Genomic DNA, 22,312 nt, shown 5'->3' with positions numbered 1-22,312 from the left:
GGCATCGGGCTATAATTCCGTCTCTGCTTAATCGCCCTGCGGTGCGAAGGCAACGAAGAAACACCACTGTTGAAGGCACTCTTCACCTGTACGCTCTTCCCGTACTGAGCAGCACACCTGTGGCTTCCCACTGACTCTGCCTTGCCTTTTGGGGCTGACTCATTCCACATGCTCCTTTTTCTCGGTGATGGGCCTCCATACACTTGGCAAAGCTCCTCTCTCACTTCAAGTCTTCCTAATCCATTCATTCAAGCCTCAGAGCACGATATATGGACTTTCACCAGTTTGGCTTGCTCTCATGTAAATGCCTCCCGTTTGTGTCACTTAGAATACCCAAAGCTATCCCAGATGTGGCACATAGTATTTCTTGGGATGTGGGCAGTGTCAGTCTATCAGCAGAGCCTAAGATTACTTTTGAAATTGGCGGCCAGTTTCTTTTTCTTGGGTCGGGTAGATGCGCCATTTGACTCACTGCCTTTTTCCTTTGCTGCTGCCCTCAAGAGCCAGTTGGTGTTTTTGGAACGTCTATCAAGAATAGGGCTGGCAAAAAATGAGGAGGTGCCCATGCTACCACATTCATGGCAGAGACCGCTAAGGGAACACGACGCTGCTTCCCGAGAACCCAGGCTCAGCTTCACAGTTCTTCTCAATATGGCACCCGTACAACACACTACTACCAACTCATTAGAACTGGGAGGTGCTGTGACCCTATCTTTTTTTTTTTCTAAAATTTGCTTTCTTTTTATTATTTTTAAATTTTTTATTTTTTTGAATTTAATTTTTTTATACAGCAGGTTCTTATTAGTTATCTATTTTACACATATTGGTGTATATATGTCAATCCCAATCTCCCAATTCATCCCACCACCACCACCAACAACAACAACAACCCCCGCTTTCCCCGCTTGGTGTCCATACGTTTGTTCTCTACCTCTGTGTCTCTATGTCTGCCTTGCAAACCGTTCATCCGTACCATTTTTCTGAATTCCACATATATGCGTTAATATACGATATTTGTTTTTCTTTTTCTGACTTCCTTCTGTATAAGTCTCTAGGTCCATCCATATCTCTGAAAATGATCCAGTTTCGTTCCTTTTTATGGCTGAGTAATATTCCATTGTATATATATGTACCACGTCTTCTTTATCCATTCGTCTGTCTGTGGGCATGTAGGTTGCTTCCATGACCTGGCTATTGTAAATAGTGCTGCAGCGAACACTGGGGTGCATGTGTCTTTTTGAATTATGGTTTTCTATGGGTATGTGCCCAGTCATGGGGTTGCTGGGTGTGACCCTATCTTGTGTGATCTGACTCATACTCCATACATACGTGAAAGAGAGCTAAATATTTAAGGCTATAAAAACCTTAGGTAAGGAAGTAATAGATACAAATAATAAGTTCAACAGAGATCAGAGAAAGAAGAGAGAATTTCCAAATGGAATAAGCAAAGTCTTCCAGTGCGGGGGGATCTAGAATTTGAACTGGATTTTTTTTATTGGCGTATAGTTGATTTACAATGTTGTGTTAGTTTCAGGTCTACAGCAAAGTGATTCATTTATACATATATTCAATTTTTTCTCATATAGATTATCACAGAATATTGAGTAGAGTTCCCTGTGCTATACAGTGGGTCCTCATTGGTTATCTACCTTATGTATAGTAGTGTGTGTACGTTAATCCCAAGCTCCTGATTTATCCCTCCCTGCCGTATTTCCCCTTTGGTAACCATAAGTGGTTTTGGATAGCTGTAAGTCTGTTTCTGTTTTGTAAATAAGTTCATTTTTTATCATTTTTTAAAATTAGATTCCACATGTGGGTGATGTTCTAGATTTGTCTTTCTCTGACTGACTTCACTCAGTATGACAATCTCTAGGTCCATCCAGGTTGCTGTAAGTGGCATTATTTTGTTCTTTCTTATGGCGATATGTATACGATATTCCTTTGTGTATATGTATCACATCTTCTTTATCCATTCCTCTGTTGATGGACACTTAGGTTGCTTCCATGTCTTGGCTCTTGTAAATAGTGCTGCAGTGAACAATGAGGTGCATGTATCATTTTGAATTACGGTTTTCTCTGGATTTATGCCCAGGAGTGGGATTGCTGGGTCATATGGTAGTTCTGTTCTTAGTTTTTTAAGGAACCTCCATACTGTTCTCCACAGTTGGTTGTACCAATTTATGAACCGGACCTTAAAGAGATTCGGTTAGAACCTAAGATGGATCATCGTACACTGCCTAAAATAATTCCGCTGTAGAACTCAGAAACAGTAAAGAAATTATATTTGAGGGCAAGGACCTTGTGGTATTGCTTCCCTTGAGACTCACCAGTGCACCCAGTACTGCGTCGTGAACATACCAGGGACTCAAGAATTAGGGGTTGAATGAATTAAATTAAATCCAAACCAAAAGGACAGCTTTCTCTAGGAAATGTGTACAAAGAGGTAGGGAATGAGTTGCTGGAAGGGGCAGTCAGGAGGGGTCTCAGGCTGAATTTCCAAATTGGATACACCAAAGGCAGGCATTATAGTTTATCCTCTCAGTGTCTGTTCAGTCTCTTGCCTTGACGTCCAGTGGGTAGACCGTACCCCACCCTCACCCATGGTGGGCTCGACCAGTCTATGGACTTGCGTCTCCTTTGTAAACACTGTCTTGGTAATGGGGACTCTGGCCAACGGGCACTCTGTTGGTAACGCGTCTGTAATACCGCCACCCAGGCGCTCTCATCTCCCTTTTCCCCACACCCACAGAAGGCCACCTGGCCCTTATCAGCAACCAGCAACCCCCCAAATCTAACACAAAGTGTTGAGATTTAGGCAGACTCAATAAGGTACTGCTGCTGCTCTTCCAGTGATACCCCATCAGGCTCGTTCTTATAAGGCACCTGAATTGGGTGGATGTAACACCCTATGCCCGGAGCAGCTTCTCATCTGTAGAGAATGTCTCCCCAAAGGATCTGTAGAGAATGTCTCCCCAATGGACAGTCAGGTAATTTCATAAGCGAGAGCCTCCCTCCGTATCACTCAGCATGCCCAAAATGCTCTCATAACTTTCCAATGCCTGGATTTTTCAAGAAACTTTTAAAAAGGAAAACAGAACCCCAGCCAGGCCCTGGAGTAGAAAAACTGGTTTCTGTTTAAAAAAAAATAAACAACAGCCTTTGAAAAATCTCTAGTTAAAAATTCTTAAATTTGCCTCTAAATGCAAGTTGTAAGTAATAGAAGTTGGAGTTTACACTGTTGAGTGTAAAAACACCCTCAGGCACAAACTAATCAAGTGTGTACGTCTTGCTGTAAACTACAGCAAGTTCTTTGTTTGACCCAAAAAAGGCTTGCCAAACAGCAGTTTCTTCTTTGTCGAGCTCCCTTATTGTCTCATTTTTGTTTTCTTCCCACTCCCCCTACCCAACCCCCTTTGAACCTTGCTATAGTATTTAAGAAACTTTGCAGGTTCCATGTTTTATTGATAGTTTTCATCCAGCCTGAATTTAAATTTGAGAATAGATGAGGTGTCTTAGCCCTTTTTCTTTTTGATAAATAACAAGAGGTTTCTACTTATGATTTTCTGTCCTCAGGGCTTTATCATTAAGATTAAATAACTGTATTTCTCAAGCATGCCACTGCACGAACATCTTTTCAATTATGTGAGTAACAGATGCCTTCACAAAGGAACTATTGAAAATTCAGAAAGCATGTTTCCAAAAAAGAAAGGAAAAAAAAAGTATCAGATGACAGAAGAATGTAATTGTTTACCATTAAAATATATCCTTAACTCTTCCACTGAAAACCTCTTGGAACATTTTGGTTTTGTGCAAGTTATTACAGAGTTTGATCAAAGTGATACATTTTGGGGGAACTGCTGAACATTTCAGAAGCTCTGGGATGTGTGGTGTCTCACGTGGGACTTGAATGCGACAGTTGTTTGTGCTTTTACATATGGACCCTTCATGTTGGGGGTGCACGTCACGTTGAAAACACTGTAGTTGTATCTGTCTATTATTCTTGAAAGGATGTTCATCTGCCCTTGAAAGAGATCCAGAAGAACACCCAGAAGTTTCTCTCCACCACCCCCCCCCACCCCCCCTCTAACCCTGGCTCCCACAGCCCATGTATTCAGTTCAGGGGCCTGTCATCCTGGAGCTGCGTCTCTCACGCTGACCCTCCTTCATGGGAGTCAAGCCACCGTCCATCGAGCCAGGGATCCCAGCACCTTCCTTTCCTCTCTTTGCTTAGTTAGGGTCACAGTTACTCCACGACCGTGGGAAGGCCAAGGGTCATCAATGGGCCTCAGAAACAACTCTCCCACGACTGGGGCAAAGGGAGAAAATTAGTGCCTTCAAAAGGTTTTCTTGTTCGTCTTCTGCTTGCCCTTGAGTAGGTAATGAAGCCCCTAGTGAGCTGATGACTTTCCCAAGGCAGAGGTTTTCTGAAGACGCGTGGCCATTGATAATGGTCGTTGATAATAATGGGCCACGTGCCTTTTAGGTATCTTCGAGTAGAATACAAATGGTGCTCTTTATACCGACTTCCTTTTTAAAGAGCTCTGTACCGTTTACCGTTGGTAGCTCATGGGCAAGCTAAGTCTTTCACACAGAACCTGTGTTGCATTCTCCCACCGTCTTCTTGGCTCAGGTGGGTCCTGCCGCTGGCTTATTCTCCGTGGCCTACATGTCAGCATGGCATCTCCCTCCATGGTTCGGTGCTCAAAGCTTTGAGTTCACATCTTCGTCTGTCAGAAACTGACACTCAAGTCCTCTTTCTCAGCTCTCTTTGTGACTGATCTTTTTTCTGCTCCACTGAAACTTATACCATAAGCCGGTGGAGATCTTCATCTGGAGCCCACATTTTTTCTTAGATGGAGTTTGGCTTTTAAAAGAATAGGAACAAAGCGGCATAATGGCCATTATACTCAACCAGCGTTGTGCCCACTGAGGAAACATTCCCGCTGCTCCGCACGTTGACATAGCAGCACATTTGTGTATTTGGCTTTTGTTTCGGTACGTATCCCCCCGCCCACCAGCACATGCTCTTTAGACATTTTTAGAGTAATGGTCTGGTACCTTGAGCTGGAGGTGAACAGTATGTGAGATTAGAACCTTCCATGTTTCTTGGAACCTTAACAAGTGTGTGTACTTCATCTTCACAAAAGAAAAACATACCTTCTCTTGGCTCCATATTTGGTGAAAGAGTGCTTCCCCGCACTTCACAGCGAAGTTATATATTTTCAGTTTCTGGCTGAGAAGGGAAATGTCTGGACAAACCTTAGAATTTATCGACCCTGGAATCAACTTGGAGGTATAATAACTCCATTTGGGATCAGATCAGGTCTGAAGCCCCAGTGGAACCAATATGTCATTTCTTTTCTAATGCCACGATAAAACCTAATAGTTAAAAGAATAGTAGTAGCATTTTTGCCCTGATATGCACGCCAACTTTATCCCCTCTGCCCCTAAAACATTCTGCTCCAAAGGCACCAGTAGAAATCTGGGCCTGGAATTGTTCACTGGTTTGATAGCATCAAAGTGCCTATGAAGTAACTAGGGTAAGTTTGAGGTTCAAATACAACCCTAAAGATGTGCCACTATGCCGTGGAGCAACTAGGCCCGTGCGCCACAACTACTGAGCCTGTGCTCTAGAGCCTGCATGCCACAACTACTGAGCCCCCGTGCCACAACTAATGAAGCCCGCCCGCCTAGGGCCAGTGCTCTGCAACAAGAGAAGCCACCGCAATGATAAGACCGTGTACCGCAACGAGTAGTAGCCCCTGCTCGCTGCAACTAGAGAAAGCCCGCGCCCAGCAACAAAGACCCAACACGGCCAAAGACTAATTAATTAATTAATTAAAAAAAAAAAAAGATCTGCCACTTCTTCTAACTCTTCAGACTGAATCAGTCCTAGACATTCTTATAATACCATTTTTCAGAGCTCTATAAATACATGGATTCTCATTTCTCGTCTTAAGCACTGTTTGCTAAATGTTTTGGCCCCAGAAGTCAGTCATTCCATGAAAGCATTAGTCAATACGGGAGACATTAGTGGTTACTCGTTCTGATGAGATTTGACATTATTTTTCCTCTGTCTATGGGGAGGGGAGGGGAATGTTGCCTAATAAAGATGAAGGGTCTTTTCTTCTTTTGTATGAAATGCAAATGATGAGGACATGTGCAATACTCATTTCTTGAATATGAGGCTGCTGCTTTTTGTTGAGAAAGAGAGGCAGGGCCCTGGAGGATTTCAGAATTTGTAAATATAAAATTGTCTGCCTTCGTGTTTAAAAAAATAATAAAAGGGAGAAAGAGTTGGCAGGTTGCCAGATTACTTACATTACAGTAATAGATTTGCTGACCCTTGACTTCTGCTGAAGAGAAATGTATTGAATTTTTCATAATATCAGATGAGGCAGATCTAAAAACCTAGTATACTGAGCACCATTATTTAACTTGAGATTTAACAAAGCAGAAATCTTTTCAAACCAGCGGTTTCTTGTATGATGATAATTTAGTGGCTCAGACGCTGATAAATCAAGGTTATAATGCCACTGATTTGTTCATTTTAACTTGGGTTGGTTTTAAGTTGTCTTTATTTAAGGGAAAAAAAAAAGGAGGAGAAAAAAATCTTGCTTTTCACAGTGACTGAATTTAGTAAGAATCTCTGTGATAGAAAAAGGCTCCCCTACTGTTTCTGCTTTGGGGTGGAAAATGTTATTCTTGTATTATTCCTAGGGAAAAATAAAATCTCATGCTGCTACAATTCTTATGCCTATGGAAAGATGTTATTTTTTTAATACACGATGGCTTACCTATTTCAGATCCATTAATGGCATCGTAAATAAGCATTTTGCTAATCTGAAATCTCGATAATAGTAAAGGCCCATTTAGCTGCCTAGCTTTCAATCCTCGGACTACATTAGATTGGGGGGGTGGGAGGGGGAATTTCTCTGGATTTTCTAATGAATATATTGCTTCTCTTCCCTATTACTTCCATCCACCAGAAACCCAAACCACATTCTTAGAGTTGCAGCCCATTGAAAATATTTCTCCTGTGTAATGAGTTCTTAGGGGCTGGGGTGCATTTTTGCTTTTATCTGCACAGTTTAGAGGCTGATTAAATCTTTGTTGTAAGGTGCAGTCATGTTGCATTATACTAAATTCTTTATACAACGCTTGCTGCATTGGGCAATGTTGACCTTATGTTGGCTAACCTGTTTTCAATGGTATCGCATGTACGTTAAACGTTTAAATGTTCAGAAACCTATAATAGCTTTCGTCCTCTGTACTGTGTAAAAACGTCTAATAATCAGATGATAAGATCATATCCTGTGGGGTAATTGTGTTGTACCATGACAGGATAACTGAAAAAACATTCAGTGAAAATCGTACCAAACGGAAATCACTATATGAACAGCGATTGTTTGTGTGCCGGCTGAGAAGAGCTCTGCTCTTCAGGGCTTAGCTGGTCATATTTCTACTTGTTTCCTTTTAGCTGCTGCCTTTCTTGTTTTATTTCGGGAGCCTTTATTCCCTGAGCCACTATAATTATCTTTCAGTGATTTAGAAGGGAAAAAAAACACTCACTTGACCTTTACACACACACACACACACACACACACACTCACACACACACACACACACACTCACACACACTCACACACACTCTCCCTCTGGAAGCCTTGAACAAGCAGGGTTTGTGTTTGGATTCAGTTTTACCTTAGTCATGCCTCTTTCCAGATACAAGAAACATTTAATTCCAGATTTCCTGCTTCTGGCTTTAGGCCTTTGACCAGCAAAGTGAAATGTATTTTTTACTGCTGTCAGCCAGCCAGCTGCTGAGCTGAGTGAAGGGAAGGGAAAAAAAAAAAAAAAAAAAAAAAAAATGAAGGAAAAGGGAAAAAGAAAAAAGAAATGAAACAGAAGTGTTGCCCTGCTTCTTGAACTTGCAAAATTGTGCGAGGAAATTAAAGTCTCCTTAGCACCCATCTAGAAAGCTGGGTTGGCCCAGGACTCTCCGGACCTGAGGTGAGGGGTCCTCACCTTGGGTGTCTCTCCCGGCCAGTTCTCTGCTTCCTGTCACCCCCTTCCCCACACTCAGAGGTGATGCTGTCATCCTTAGTGAAGGGAGTCCCTCCCTCATGGTGCCACCATCTCAATTAGAGAGTGGAGTTTGGGGGGAGGGTGGTACCAACAAACAATAACCATTGGAATCCCCAGACTGCAGTGCTCCTTGGGTTCCCATGGCAACCAAACAAAAGTAAAACAAACCTATCTGTCCTAACAATAAAAATATGTTTTCATTAAAGTCAATTTAACATATTTTTCCTAATTTAAAATATTCAATGCATTTTGCTCCCGGACAAAAATCCCCAACCTGCCACTGCTGAAGGGGATAAAGTCCCTGGCAGAACCATGCAGATAAAAGCAACTGGGGGGAATGTTGGGGACTTTACAGATGAGACGGAATACATTCAAGTATGAACAAGATTGCTTTTTTTCTCTCTTCTGCTTAGTTATGCTTTTTATTATATAAACATTAACTGTAATATTACAGTGGGAAGCAGGTATTTGGCAGCCATATATTATTTTAGTAAGTCTACACAGAGAGAACAGTTTCCAGTTTTAGCAGCTGTAACATGTTTAAACTCAGTTTGTAATGGGATCTGAAGATAACTATTCCCCATGGGCTGTGTTGATCTTCATGGCTGGCCCGCTGCCAGACGCAGGGCTCGAAACTATTATTCACGCCTTCTTGCACATACCTTGCCTGAGCATGCTCAGTGATGACTTTTGTTTCTAATTGCTATACACTGAGATTTGACTTTCCCATAATTTACTTGGTATTTCATTAAAGAGTGAAATATCACGATCGCAAATGTCCCCACGTCTGTACTCAGACACCCGAACAGTTGTGTACGTTTAAGTAGCTGTGATCCAGACTGCATAGTTAGAAACCAGTTTTAGGATAGCTAACGAATATCCAAGCCAAAGAAGTTTTTGCCTGGGAGTCTTAGTTTAAAAATAATTACGGTTCCCAATATTTGAACAGATTTATGTTGTTTATAAGCCAAGTACATTTTCTTCATTGAGTCAACTTGTCTTATTTAAAACAAATTATGTTTGCTGTATTAAAGTTCATATTTTTAAGGCCGAGTCTTGTATTAATCCCACAGTGAGTCATTAATCATACCAAATGCATTATAAAAACTTTAATCACTGAAGTTGAAACTGAGATTGTAATGCAATCCATCCCGTTTAATTACATCAGCTATTTTTCCCTTTCAGATCAAGCGCTACATCGCAAAGGGAAAACAGATTAAAACAAGAGCTGTTTGATGTTTCTCTCTTTAGAGCAATTTTATGTACTTTGTTTAAAAAGTTATATCATTAAAATGCTTGAATTTTTCAGCCCTCTGATTTTTGTGGCTTGAACGTTCTGTCTGCCTGCCTTCTCTCTGGGGCCCTCTTTAACTTGGCACCCCAAAACAGAGCTTCTCCTGTGGGAGGCACCTGCCCCCCTAAGAGCTCTGGGTAAGACAGCCGTCTCCCGCTGTGCTGCGCTCCCCTCCCGTAACCTCTTTATCTTAAGTGTCTGGTCTGTATTTTGACATGAATGAATGCAAACTTGGGAGACGGGCAGAACTAGGTTCAAATTCCACATCTAACAAATGGGGTGACTCAGGCAAATTATTTAGCCTTTTTGGGCCTCAGTTGCCTCATCTGTTGAAAAGGGAATAATAATAACAACAACAATAATAGTAAATACTCCACAGGGATGTTGTGGACATTACGTGAAATAACCTATATGATGTACCTAAGGCATCACCTGGCACATACTAGTACTTTACTGGAACGTAAGCCTCAGGGGCCTTGAATATCTTGCTCGCTGCTGTATCTTGGTGCCTAGAACACTGCCTGACACATAGTTAGTGCTCAATAAACAGCTGCTGGCAGAATGATAAATGAATGGCAGCTAGCATTATAGTTGCTATTATTGTGATGTGGTTATCAGCATTTAGCCAGGTCCCAGGGGCAGTGATAATGATGTGACTTTGGATGTGTCCATTGGTATCCTCGGTGTACAGCTTCGCAAAACAAGAAAGAGGTCTTGCAAAGAAAGCAGGATGTAAGCTACCAGGTGCTGGTTTTGACCGGGGAGACAAGAAAGTAAACCCCCATAGCATCGACACTACTGGAACTGCCTGCCCTGACCGATCCTCTCTTCTGATACCCTTGTAGATTAATCCTGCCGTATGAAAGGTTTATTAAAGGAGAGGAAGATAAGCCCCTGCCTCCAATCAAACCTCGAAAACAGGAGAACAATTCACAGGAAAACGAGAATAAAACAAAAGTATCAGGAGGCAAACGCATCAAACACGAAATCTCTAAGAGCAAGAAAGAAAAAGAGAATGCCCCGAAGCCCCAGGATGCATCAGAGGTGAGTCGGGCTCCTTCACAGAAACACCTCTGTGAGGTCGGTCCTGCCTCGGGGTCTTCTGGAGCCCTGCATCCGTAGCTGCCTCCCTGCCAGAGACACCAGCAGGCTAAGCAATCTAATCACCTAAACGTCACCATTCCCTGAGGAGTGGGCCTTTCGGGGCAGCACATGCATTGACGGGATAGGCCAAGACTAGGATCTAGAAGGAAGCAAACACTCTGTAGAAAACTGACAGCAGACCCGACTTTGAGATAGAAGGAGCCAGAGCTTCAGCTCTGAAAGCCAAGGGACTCCCATGTGAAAGACGTGGCTTCTCTGCCATCTCACAGCCAGCCTGTCTGAGGAGTTGGTGTGACTTTAAAACACGCATTGTGGGATCCGCTGTGTCTCTGCAGGACTGTCCTAAAAACTTCAGAGACTTGTTTGCCTCCATTAATTGACCTCTGTGTACCAGACTTGGGTTAAGACCAATTTAGAAACATCTTAAGTACGTATTATTTATAGGGGAATTTTGAAATGGTTCCTCTGAAGCCATGATTATCTGTCTTGTTAACAGGTAGTTTCTGAACCTTTTAAAACAGGCCCCAGCTACCCACAGCCCCCAACAGCTCTCTGGAAGAAGCCGTTACTGTCATCGTCCAGACAGTCATGGGGGATGAGCTGGGCTCTGTTTCAAGATGAATAATAAAAAATCTCTGCCGCCCATTAAAAAAAAAAAAAAAAAAACCAAACCAAAAAAAACTTAGCAGCCACATTTGAAGACAGCACGTTCTAAGATTCAACCCCAGAGGGAACTTTGGTGCTGATATTAAACACCCCCTAAAAATCAGGTTTATAATGAACACATAAGAGACTCTCTAATTAAACACCAGCTTAAAACACACACACCAGCCTCCTAACTAGAAATTAACTTACCCAACTGACTCCTGTGTAAGAAGATAATATTAATACCAAGAAGAGAAATTTGCTTTAATTTTTGTTTCATAATTATTTTAAGCTCTAATAATTAAAAGGGGGGGGGGATGATGCAGAGATTTCTAAACATCTGCAAGCTTGCAACATAAATGGCCAAAAGCAAGGAAATTCCAAGTGAAGGCTTACATTCCATTCTCCCTTTATCCTGTTGGTCTGGTGATTTATCATAGGGCCTGGGAGCAGTGAGTTCTATTAGATACCATATGTACAGCATTGCCAAAGCACCAGGGGACAAACTGAGGACCAAGAGGCCAGCTGGCCTTTGAATGGCTCCACTCTGGGCGTGAGAATTGAAAGGGCTGCTTTGTGAGTTGGGGGAGGAATCCTCAGGCCATTGCCCTGAGCCCGTCAGCTTGGGAGGCGACCACTGTCAGGAGTAGAGCCCGGTGCCCTGCAGTCCACAGAAATCCTGAAAGCCTTAAGGCTCCCTGTTTCCTATAGGCCCCCACAGGTTCCCTTCAGGGACTGCAGGTATCTAAGGGACCGGGGTCATTATGATCATGTTATCTAAACTACCTGGAATCCAACACCCTCTCTCCAAGGCCGACCCAAAGATCAGAGTCGCTCCCCGCCTCCTACACAGACCCATGTTATATATATATAACAAGTATATTTCTCTCTATATATATAGAAATACACTATACATAGCAAGTATACACAGCAAGTATATTGCTATGTATACTTGCTATGTATAGTATATTTTGTATTGCTATTTCTATACATAGCAAGTATATTTCTCCTCACTGTGTGTCTGGGGGTTGAATTTTATTGTTGTTGTTATTATTGTCATTGTTTTTAATTTGGAGATAGGAGGGCTTAAAAAGCCCTTCTAGTCAAACCCACTGTCTTCAAGTAATCAGATTATAAGCTGTGTGGTGGGAAGGTACCATTTAATATACTAAGGCAAATCATAAAATGCCATCCTACGAAAAGGCTCCTTTACTTTTTTTTTTCCTGCCTAGCTTTCAATGACCTCCTAAACCTGTTTACAACCAAAAACCTAGAACTCCATGTACCTGAAGGCCTAGGTCATAGAGACATCAGTGGGGCTGAGACTCCCCCACAGCGCCATCAGAAACTAACACTTAAATGCAATATGCCTTTTTCCCTAGCCGTAGTCATTTTTCTATATTTTCATGTAATGTATAAGCTCATGAGACCAATGATGACTGTTAGTGTAGAACAAGTAATGATATTTGTACTGGAAAAGGCAGCTATTAGTTCAAAAACAAAGAAAGGAAAAGAATGATGATAAGTATCCCTAAAACAGAGGGCTATCTTGAAGTGGGTTTAAGGAGAAATATCTATGAAATGGGTGTGGTTCCTTAAAACTCTTGTTCCTACGCATCCCTACAGCAGCATCCTCAATCTTGCCCAAAGATGCTAAAGTGGTAGACACTTCTTTCCTTAACAAAGAAGAAAAATATTCAAGGGATGCGTTTGTGGGGAGGTGGGGGAAGACCATCTCAATATCACCGTTTTGTGACTGTTCTCCACCAAGACACATCAGGGCAGAACGACAGAAGTTTTGAAAGAACTTGCCAGTCCCCCTGGGTCACAGATGGAAAGTTAAGATGACCTTCTAAGGCCAAAGTCTGCACAGCTACGTCACGCAGTGAGTGAGTCGAACTGTGCCCGCAACTTCTGTCAGTGGGGACACGTAAAGACCATCCATCTCATCGACTACAGCTTATTTCAGTGAACAGAAAAGCTGTATGTGTTGTGGCACTCACTGCTTGAATTTTGACAATTTCATTTTCAGCTTTAATGGAAATGTAGTTTGCTGCAGCCTAGAAGGACCTGGAGTCCTTCTGCCCCTCAGGTAGACAGGCTGCCATGGCATCTGCATAATTTTTCAATATTTTAGCTTTATCTGCATGTCATATGGCACTGGGTAGAAATTATTAACACTTAAGCATCATCGCTAATGTAACGCATCATACTGAACACGTTAGGACGGGATTTGCTCTCGAAGAAAAAACAAGGGGTTTTAGTAAGTCTGTTGTTTGAGACGGGGTTGGATTTTTGAAAGAGAGATTCTAAAAAAATCTTTCTCCAAAGTGTCATAAACTGCAACATGTAATTTAAAACCCATTTGGATAATTGACTGATTTGACAAGAAAACAACCTCAGAATTAAACTATATATTAGAATCAAGGAGTGATATGACTGTATACCGGCAGTACATAATACTTCGCTATTTTGATAGGTATCTCATAAGGGACTGGAGTGAATATGCATGTTTCCCCTAATGTTTCTGTAATTTATATTTCTTTGTTTAGAGCCATGATTGGGGAGTAATAAAGCTTTACAGAGACTTCCATGAGCTGACTGAAAAGGCTGTTTTCAAAAAACGGCTGTGTGTAATATTTTATTTCATAGCATAAAGTGTCAACGCATTTGGCTTCCTTCTGACTATCTTTTGCAATATTTTATCAGGTTTCGTCAGAGCAAGAGAAGGAACAAGAGACTTTACACCAGAAAAGCATCGCTGAGCCTCTCCCAGTAGCAGACACAAAGAAAAAAGCGGAAGGGTACCAGGATTTTGCAGCAAGGCCCCCGGTGTCCCGAGCAGACCCAGAAAAGGACGACCACACAGATCAAGGTACCAGCAACGAGGAGGCAGGAGAGGAGGGGCCTGCCCCTCCGCTCGCGAGTGCCCCTCTGGCCCCCGAAAGGGATCCAGCCCCGATCCCCGGGGCTGGCAAACAGTCGCGCACCTCTCCCCGGGCTCTCCTGGACTCAAAACAAGACCCCAAGCCCTGCTGTTTTACAGAGAGCCCCGAAAATGAACTCCAAGAAGCGTCCTTCCCCGGCTTCCCCGCCACGCAGCCACCACTGGCAAACCAGAGTGAAATGGAGGATGACAAACTCCCCGCAATGGCGGATTATATCGCCAACTGCACCGTGAAGGTGGACCAGCTGGGCAGTGACGACATCCACAGTGCACTCAAGCAGACCCCGAAGGTCCTTGTGGTCCAGTCATTTGACATGTTCAAAGACAAAGACTTGACTGGGCCCATGAATGAGAACCATGGACTTAATTACACGCCCCTGCTCTACTCAAGGGGCAACCCAGGCATCATGTCCCCGCTGGCCAAGAAAAAGCTTTTGTCCCAAGTGAGCGGGGCCGGCCTCTCCAGCAGCTACCCCTATGGCTCCCCACCCCCTTTGATCAGCAGAAAGAAACTGATTGTGAGGGACGACCGCTGTTCGGGTTTGTCCCAGGCCCACCACGGCCAAAGCACTGACCACGTGGCAGTCAGCCGGCCGTCGGTGATTCAGCACGTCCAGAGTTTCAGAAGCAAGCCCTCAGAGGAGAGAAAGGGCATCAATGACATTTGGAAGCACGACAAGCTGGGTCGATCGGAGCCCCACCGCTGCGGCTTCTCCAAGCATCACCTTAGCCCCCTTGCCGACTCCTATGCCCTCAAGCAAGATGCTCAGGACAGCAAGGAGAAGCTGCTGGAGAGGAGGGCTCCTCCCCACTCCCACATGCCCAGCTGCCTGGCCGATTTCTACTCGTCGCCTCATCTCCACAGCCTCTACAGGCACACTGAGCGCCACCTGCATAACGAACAGACATGCAAGTACCCTTGCAGGGACATGTACGGGGAGTCGGAAAACAGTGCTTTTCCCTCCCACAAGCACCAAGAGAAGCTCCACGTAAATTACCTGGCGTCTCTACATCTGCAAGACAAAAAGTCGGCTGCGGCGGAAGCCCTCACAGACGAGCAGCCAACCGACCTGAGCCTCCCCAAGAACCCCCACAAACCCACAGGCAAGGCCCTGGGCCTGGCCCACGCGGCGCCCGGGCCTCAGGAGAGCAAGGGCGCCTCCCAGTTCCAGGTCATAAACAGCCAGAGTCGAGACTGTCACCCCAAGGCCTGTCGGGTATCGCCCATGACCATGTCGGCCCCTAAAAAATACCCTGAACCGCTTTCCAGATCGGGAAAGCCTCACCCCGTGAGACTGGAGAATTTCAGGAAGATGGAAGGCATGGTCCACCCCATCCTGCACCGGAAAATGAGCCCCCAGAACATTGGTGCGGCGCGTCCCATAAAGCGCAGCCTGGAGGATTTGGACCTTGTGATCGCCGGGAAAAAGGCCCGGGCCGTGTCTCCTCTGGACCCCTCCAAGGAGGTCTCTGGGAAGGAGAAGGCCTCAGAGCAGGAGAGCGAAGGCAGCAAGGCCACGCACGGTGGGCATGCCGGGGGCGCCTCGGAAGGCCACAAGCTGCCCCTCTCCTCCCCCATCTTCCCAGGTTTGTATTCTGGAAGCCTGTGTAACTCGGGCCTCAACTCCAGGCTCCCGGCTGGGTATTCTCATTCTCTGCAGTACTTGAAAAACCAGACTGTGCTTTCCCCACTCATGCAGCCCCTGGCTTTCCACTCACTCGTGATGCAAAGAGGAATTTTTACGTCGCCAACAAATTCTCAGCAGCTGTACAGACACTTGGCTGCAGCCACACCTGTAGGAAGTTCGTACGGGGACCTTTTGCACAACAGCATTTACCCTTTAGCTGCTCTAAATCCTCAAGCCGCCTTCCCATCTTCTCAGCTGTCGTCCGTACACCCCAGTACAAAACTGTAAGCCTGGCTCTGCCCAGCATCCCAAATGGCGTGGATAACAGAGCTTCACTCCTTAGCCTCGGGGTGACGGCTTGTAGAATTAGAAGTCAGTATTCTTCTAATCCGGGGTGAGATCAGTCCCGGCCAAAAGGGGCCCAGAGGGGAGGTGAACATACCTGATATTTCCGGGATGACTCTAGCCCTGGCTGGTCAGTCTTGAGCCCCTGCCAACACAGATGCCCTCGCACCTCAGATGGTCCACTTTGCACGGGGATCTTGTGAAGGGGATTCATGTGTATCCAGGAAGAACTTAGAGGACCCCGTCTGAGTTCTGATGGTCAGGAAACAATCTGGGCAAAAAAGGGCAGATATTTCAGAGGAAGGGGCAAGGAAGACTGGCAAATATGCCAAGGGATACCCCTCTCTTCATAAAACTCTCCAAGGTTCAATCAATGCAATGTATAGTGAAACTTCAATAGATCTTTCATTTTGACACTATTAAACAATCCAGAGAAGTAAACACTGTTAAACTGACTGTATATATTTGCTTCTTAAAACTACCCGTATCACTGTTTGCTCACCTAATTTATATACAGGTAGTCCTATTTTCTCCCAGTTCCTTCTTGTCCCTTTTTTTTTTTTTTAATTAAACAGTATCGCTTTTGTTTGCAGGTCTTGTTTCTGTTTTATTTTGTTTTGTTTTGTTTTAAAGGCTGACTGTCCTTAGTTGTTGATGTGTGTTTGTAATTTTTCCACATCTTATCATTTTGAGCAGCTTTGGGTGGTAATGTTATTGTTTACAAATTGAAGCAACTGATTCTAGTGGAACAAATGATCAAAGAAACAGTTGAGCACACAATGGTGCAAAGAACGTTCCTTTGCAAATCTGCAACTTAAGGATTTTTTTTCCTCATAAATGGCATAGTTGAAAGAGCTTACACACTGCTTACCCGGCCAAATGCTTTGCTTTGAAGTGTTGGGTTATGTGAAAATATCGAGCATTGTACTTACCTTATCTAGGCTGTGAAACTGTCCTACATACCAGAGGAATCATAAAAACAAAAACCTCACTGTCAGCGAGCTGCTGAATAACAGCAGAGTCTAGAGGACATATCTGTGGGCTGCACACATATTTTAGGAATTTCAGAAATTAGAATAGAAGCCAAAATGATTTACATTCCTGTTGGCACTGATCCCTTTAAACAGTCTGGGAAGGGGGGTTGGGAAGAAGATAGAGTTTGACTATCCAGGAGAAAGTGCACAGCGGGAGGCCCAGGCACCAGATACCCGCCCAGGGCCGTGGTCTTTCGAGTAACAGGTAGTCACATTGCCTTCATCGAGTTGGTTTCTCGCTATTCCCAGGAAGAACCTCACAGGCCACATGTTTGGAGGTGGCCGGCAAACTGACTACCCAGTTCAAAAGAAAGCCATCCTCTTTGGGTTTATGGGGCATGACTTCTGTGTGTATGCATACAAATCACATAGGGTGATTTGTGTCATGTTTTTAACCACCTGGCAATACGGCCCACTTAACAATTTCTTTTACTGTTGGGAAGAAACGGTCAAGCTGTTCAAGCAGTCGAAAGATGCAGAGAATGCATACTGTCATTCTTGCCACTTCATTCGTTTGCTGCCGAGATGTAACATCAAGGTGGATGCATTTTCTAAGTGTGTTACAAGTCGGTCGACACAGAGAGTGGATTTTCCTTCCAGGTCCCATCCCTGCTGATAAGACTGCTTTGATGAACTCCCCAGTCAACCCTCCCCTGCCCCCACCACTACCGGTAGACATTAGGACCATAGTTAACCAAGTCTTTTACCTGTGAGATATTTAATTCTATGAAAATGGACGACCATTTTCAACTTCTAAATAGGTAACCTGACTGCAAAATGATCAAAACTGGTAAACAATGAAACCGTGGCTCTTAAACCAAGCCATGCATGCCATGCATTTGTATTGAAATGTCTCTATGATACGAAGCCAAATATTCAGTGTAGCATACTTAATATCCAAAGGTGGAAACAAGAGAATGTAGAGATCTAGTGTTAAGAGTTCCATTTGCTTCAATTAATTATTTACCTTCCTGTGGAATAATATATATATATATATATATATATATTTAATAGAACCATAGATAGACTAGTAGAATTTAGATTATAAATGTGTGAATGCAGATTATCCTGCTATTGCACAAGATAGAGGGCGGAAACAAATCTCAATTCCAGCTGGCAGAATGCTGGCCAGGACACACAGAAGGAAGCTGCACTAGACTGAATAAGGCACAGAATCAGAGGACACGGAAGAAGGAGGAAGCGCCGGTGTTTCTGCAGCTGACATGGGCTAGATCCTACATGGTTTCTCTGAGCTCGTTTCTCAAAGAAAATGGGGGCATCTGTCCCTGGTGGAGCTCACCTATCCATTTTGAATATGGGGCATTTGTTTTCCCCACTGCAATGATTTCAGTCTGGTTTCATCATGTTGGAATTCGATCACACCATTTTCAAACAATGTTAACATAGTCCAGCTTTTGTTTTTCTCATCTCTTCCGAGAGGAGATTCACTGTTTCTGTCTGAGGAAGCTCATACCCTTGGCAAAACAGCAGGACAAATAAAGAGAAATGGGGGTATACATTCCCAACAGAAGCAGTGTGTTGTTTTAAAACTCCGAACAGAGATCTTGGAAATCCTTCAAAAAGACCATTGAATTCTTCATTGGCTGAGAACTACATTTTAAAAAGTCTTAAATAGGGCTTTGTTTGCATTGTTTGAGTTCAAGGGGCCTTATTATTGAATGGAATTGCACAAGCCTTTCTTTGTGCAATCAAACCATTGTTATTGGTAGTTCTGTAAAGGAAACTGTGGAATCTAATTGGCAGTGGAGTCATAAATCTATTTACGAAGTGTGGCTTCCAAGAAATGTTGCAATTCAAAATGCACTAAGTCCGTGATTTACTGGAGATTTGGAGATTCTAAATAATATTTCTGAAAAACTTCTGGCTTAACTTTTGGCAACTCAACATTAAAGGAAAAAAAAACCCCACAAAACCCAGCCCAACCAAGTTTCAGAATTAAGTATTCTAGTAAGTGATTGGAACTTGTAATCTTTGCCACAGGACTGACTTATTTATTTACTAGCTAGAAGCTCTTAAGTTCACTTGTTTATCAGGGCATATACAGAAGGGTTTGTTAAAACTCAGCATTGACTTTACAACTTTCTGACCTGGTGCATGAATTCTCAAGTACTGTATTTCACTGTGTTGGTGTGTCTGATGGAAATTTCGAGGTGATCCCACAAAAATATTTTATGTAGTGTGCCTTCAAAGAGAACCATTTATTTCTCTTCACTTGTTGTCCCACAAGTCACATTTGGTCGTGGTCAGCCAAGTCCCATCTGGTCTAGTTTTACTCTTGTCCCAATTTTAAAGAAAAATGGGAACAAGTCTGCCCTGGTGAGACCCACACCATTGCAATGAGTATCTTGAGCACTTAAATTCCAGTGTTGGCTGTTGATGTATTTGATATTCTGCTTGTCTCCTCATGGTTGAAATATGTCTGAAGAATAGCAGCATAATCTCTTGGCTGTTTATACTTTTTTAAACCTTCCTGTGTTGTAAATATTGTATACTTTTGGTGACTCCAGCTCTGTAACCTCTATGCTCTTCTGTAAGGTGATTATTTGTATATAGCAACATGGCCCAGTGATACTATATAGTTTCCCAATGGAGAGGTTATTGAGTAACCTTTGCATTAGTTTAAACACTACCAGAAGAATGCTGAGCCAACTATAAACACTCAATTTTGTATGTTTTCCAAATTGTACTTATTACTGCTTTTGATACTGTATTACGTGCCAATAGTTTCCCAATCACATAGCAGGCAAGAGATATTTTGTACTTTTTGATCCACTGTAATATTTAATAAAAAATGTTACTATCTGTTTCCTTTTGGGTGTAATCTGTCACTTCCTCCTGAGGAGCCCTGTGACCTCACCAGAGTACTTTCTACCCCATTGTCCCCAAATAGGATACTAACGATAACAATGATGATGATGATGTGTATGTTTGTTGAGAACCTACTGGGTGCCCATTTGGCATTACTCTTCACAGCCCCATGTAAATATGGTTATGCCCATTTTACTGATGAGAAGACTGAAGCTTAGGTAAATCAACTTGCCCAAGATCACCTGGCTAACAAGTTGGCAGAGTTAGGATTTGAACCCAGGGCTCTTAAATCTACAACTTCCTTTGTATACCATGCTTCTCTCCTGGCAGGTAACAGAAGTCACCATTTACCTATTTGCTTATTTGGTCAACAAAGATTTTTTCATGTCTCAACTGCCAGGCATAGTGTTAGGAGCTGGGATTACAATGGTGAGTAAAAGATAAAAAATACTGTCTCTGGAGTTTATAAATCTTATGGGAAAGAGAGTTAATCAAATAGTCACCCACATAAATAACAAAAGTTCAACCTGACCTAGTTCCAGGGGAGAAAAAGTGATACATGAAGAGGAGGTGGTGACTAAACCTGTAACGTGAAGGATGAGTGTGAGTTGACCAGGTGAGAAGGAATTGGGAGAAGAGTTATCCAAGCACAAGCTAACACATATGCAAAGGCCGGGAGGCAGGAACAAGTTTAACTTATTATAGGAATCGAATAAGCCTACGTGACAGAAGCATAATTAATAAGGTCCAGGGAATGAGGTTGAGTTGAGGTTCAGAGTATAGCAGGGGTCAGCCAGATAGGTCCTAAGAGACCAGGTTGAGCATTTGGTCTTTATCCTAAGCAAGAAGAGGTTTAAGTGGGGAGGTGATATGTTCAGATTTGTCTTTTTCAATGTCACCCTCTGGCTGCTGTGTGAAGGCATATTGAGAGCAATCTATTGCAAAGATGGTCATTTCAGTTGCGGTGGTGGAATGGAGGAGTGGATACATTTCAGAAGTACTTGGAAGGAAGGATGAACAGACTTAGTGATGGGTTAAATGGAACAACTGATGTATATTCAGGATTGAAAAGCTAGGAAAACAGCACATTCTGATGTCTGGTGATCATGGACAAAGATTTCTGGTCTTTCATCCCCTTGGTCCACTGCCTCCAAGCTTCCTCCTGGTTTTGCTCAGCTTAATATTAGTTGAAGTGAGGCATTCACAAAGTAGCACCCTGTGTGCTCCCTTCTTAATGGGTCCCAGAGACTGGGGCAGGGGAGAGGGTGGACAGACTCTGCTGAGTGTCTTAGTTTATCTGGTCAGGGTGGACTTTGAATAGACAGGTGAGAGTAAACTGCTAACCAGCATGTCACCACAACTCTGGGGGAAGAAAGCCACAAATATCAATATGTTTTGATAAAAGACCTAAGACCCTTTTTCTTATCATGGTTGACTCCCTGAAGGACCTGCCCACCCCTCTCAGGCCAGCAGGAGTTACAGCAACAAGTTAGAGCTCTCACCCTCTCCCCCCAACTCTCATCCCTTTGTTAATCCAAACACACCAAACACAGAACACCTAGCCCCGTGGTCTCCTTGCCCTCATTCTGATTCATGTGTATTTCACCGTATCACGTGAATTGTTATGAGTACATCAAAAAAATGTTCTTCCATCTACGACACATTCAGCATTTATAGATCTGATACTTGAATCATACACAACAGGAAGCATCATGATAAGTTATCTATTTTTACCAGGCCTGGCTGGCTAATACTTTTGGGAAGGAGGGTGCTTTTGCTAAAGATGTCACTCATGGTGCAAAAGCAATAAAACTGCCCAATGATTTATTCTAGGAAAGTGGCCAAAGTTGACAAATGTTTGAGGGCTGATAGTGACCAGGAAATGGGTGATCATTTACATCAACAAGTAGGTAAGTGGAGGAGGTGGGCGTGGGGTAGGGGGTGGGGTGACCTCTGGCCAGGAATAATGTAAAAGAAAAAGCATAGCCTTCAGGGTTGACCTAGACAGTAGAGTAAATGACACTAATTTGGGTCCACTGATAGAGAATTCCTGAATTTTGGAATCTCCAGGATACCTCCTGGGATAAACAACATTGCAAAGCATTTGTTTAACCTGCTTAAAAGAACAAACTGTTTTAATCATGCTAGCTCTAACCACAGGCATTCAGCCAACCTAGTAAGGACAAGGTGATCTGCTCCCTGAGGCATCCATACAAGAACCACTACTACTATAATATTGTTGAAACTCTCTCTAGAACAGACCCGTCCAATGGTACTTCCTAGAATGGTGGAAATGTCTTACAATTCAGAGTTTTCCAATACCGTAGCTACTAGTCAAAGTGGCTACTTAGCTCTTGAAACACGCCTAGTATGATGGAGGAACTGATTCTGTAATTCT

The 22,312-nt window shown here is 43.3% G+C and overlaps 1 protein-coding gene across 2 annotated transcripts in view; it reads left to right on the top strand.

Annotated features, from left to right (window-relative positions):
- The window catches only part of ARID5B (AT-rich interaction domain 5B), a gene marked incomplete at its 5' end in the record, with an annotated part of 189,140 nt that extends 169,222 nt beyond the window's left edge, over nucleotides 1-19,918 (top strand). For both annotated transcript variants that reach the window (XM_082854706.1, XM_082854705.1), the window contains 2 exons: nucleotides 10,228-10,426; nucleotides 13,841-19,918. In XM_082854706.1, coding sequence (XP_082710832.1) covers nucleotides 10,228-10,426; nucleotides 13,841-15,994 — 2,353 coding nt within the window. In that variant the 3' untranslated portion in view covers nucleotides 15,995-19,918. The remainder of the gene's footprint in view (nucleotides 1-10,227; nucleotides 10,427-13,840) is intronic.
- Between the last annotated feature and the right edge of the window lie 2,394 nt (nucleotides 19,919-22,312).

The sequence above is a fragment of the Leucopleurus acutus genome (assembly GCF_964270905.1).
Source record: "Leucopleurus acutus genome assembly, chromosome: 14".
NCBI classification, from domain to species: Eukaryota; Metazoa; Chordata; class Mammalia; order Artiodactyla; family Delphinidae; genus Leucopleurus; species Leucopleurus acutus.
Note: the sequence above shows the minus strand (reverse complement) of the source record. Positions and strands in the feature narration are given on the sequence as shown.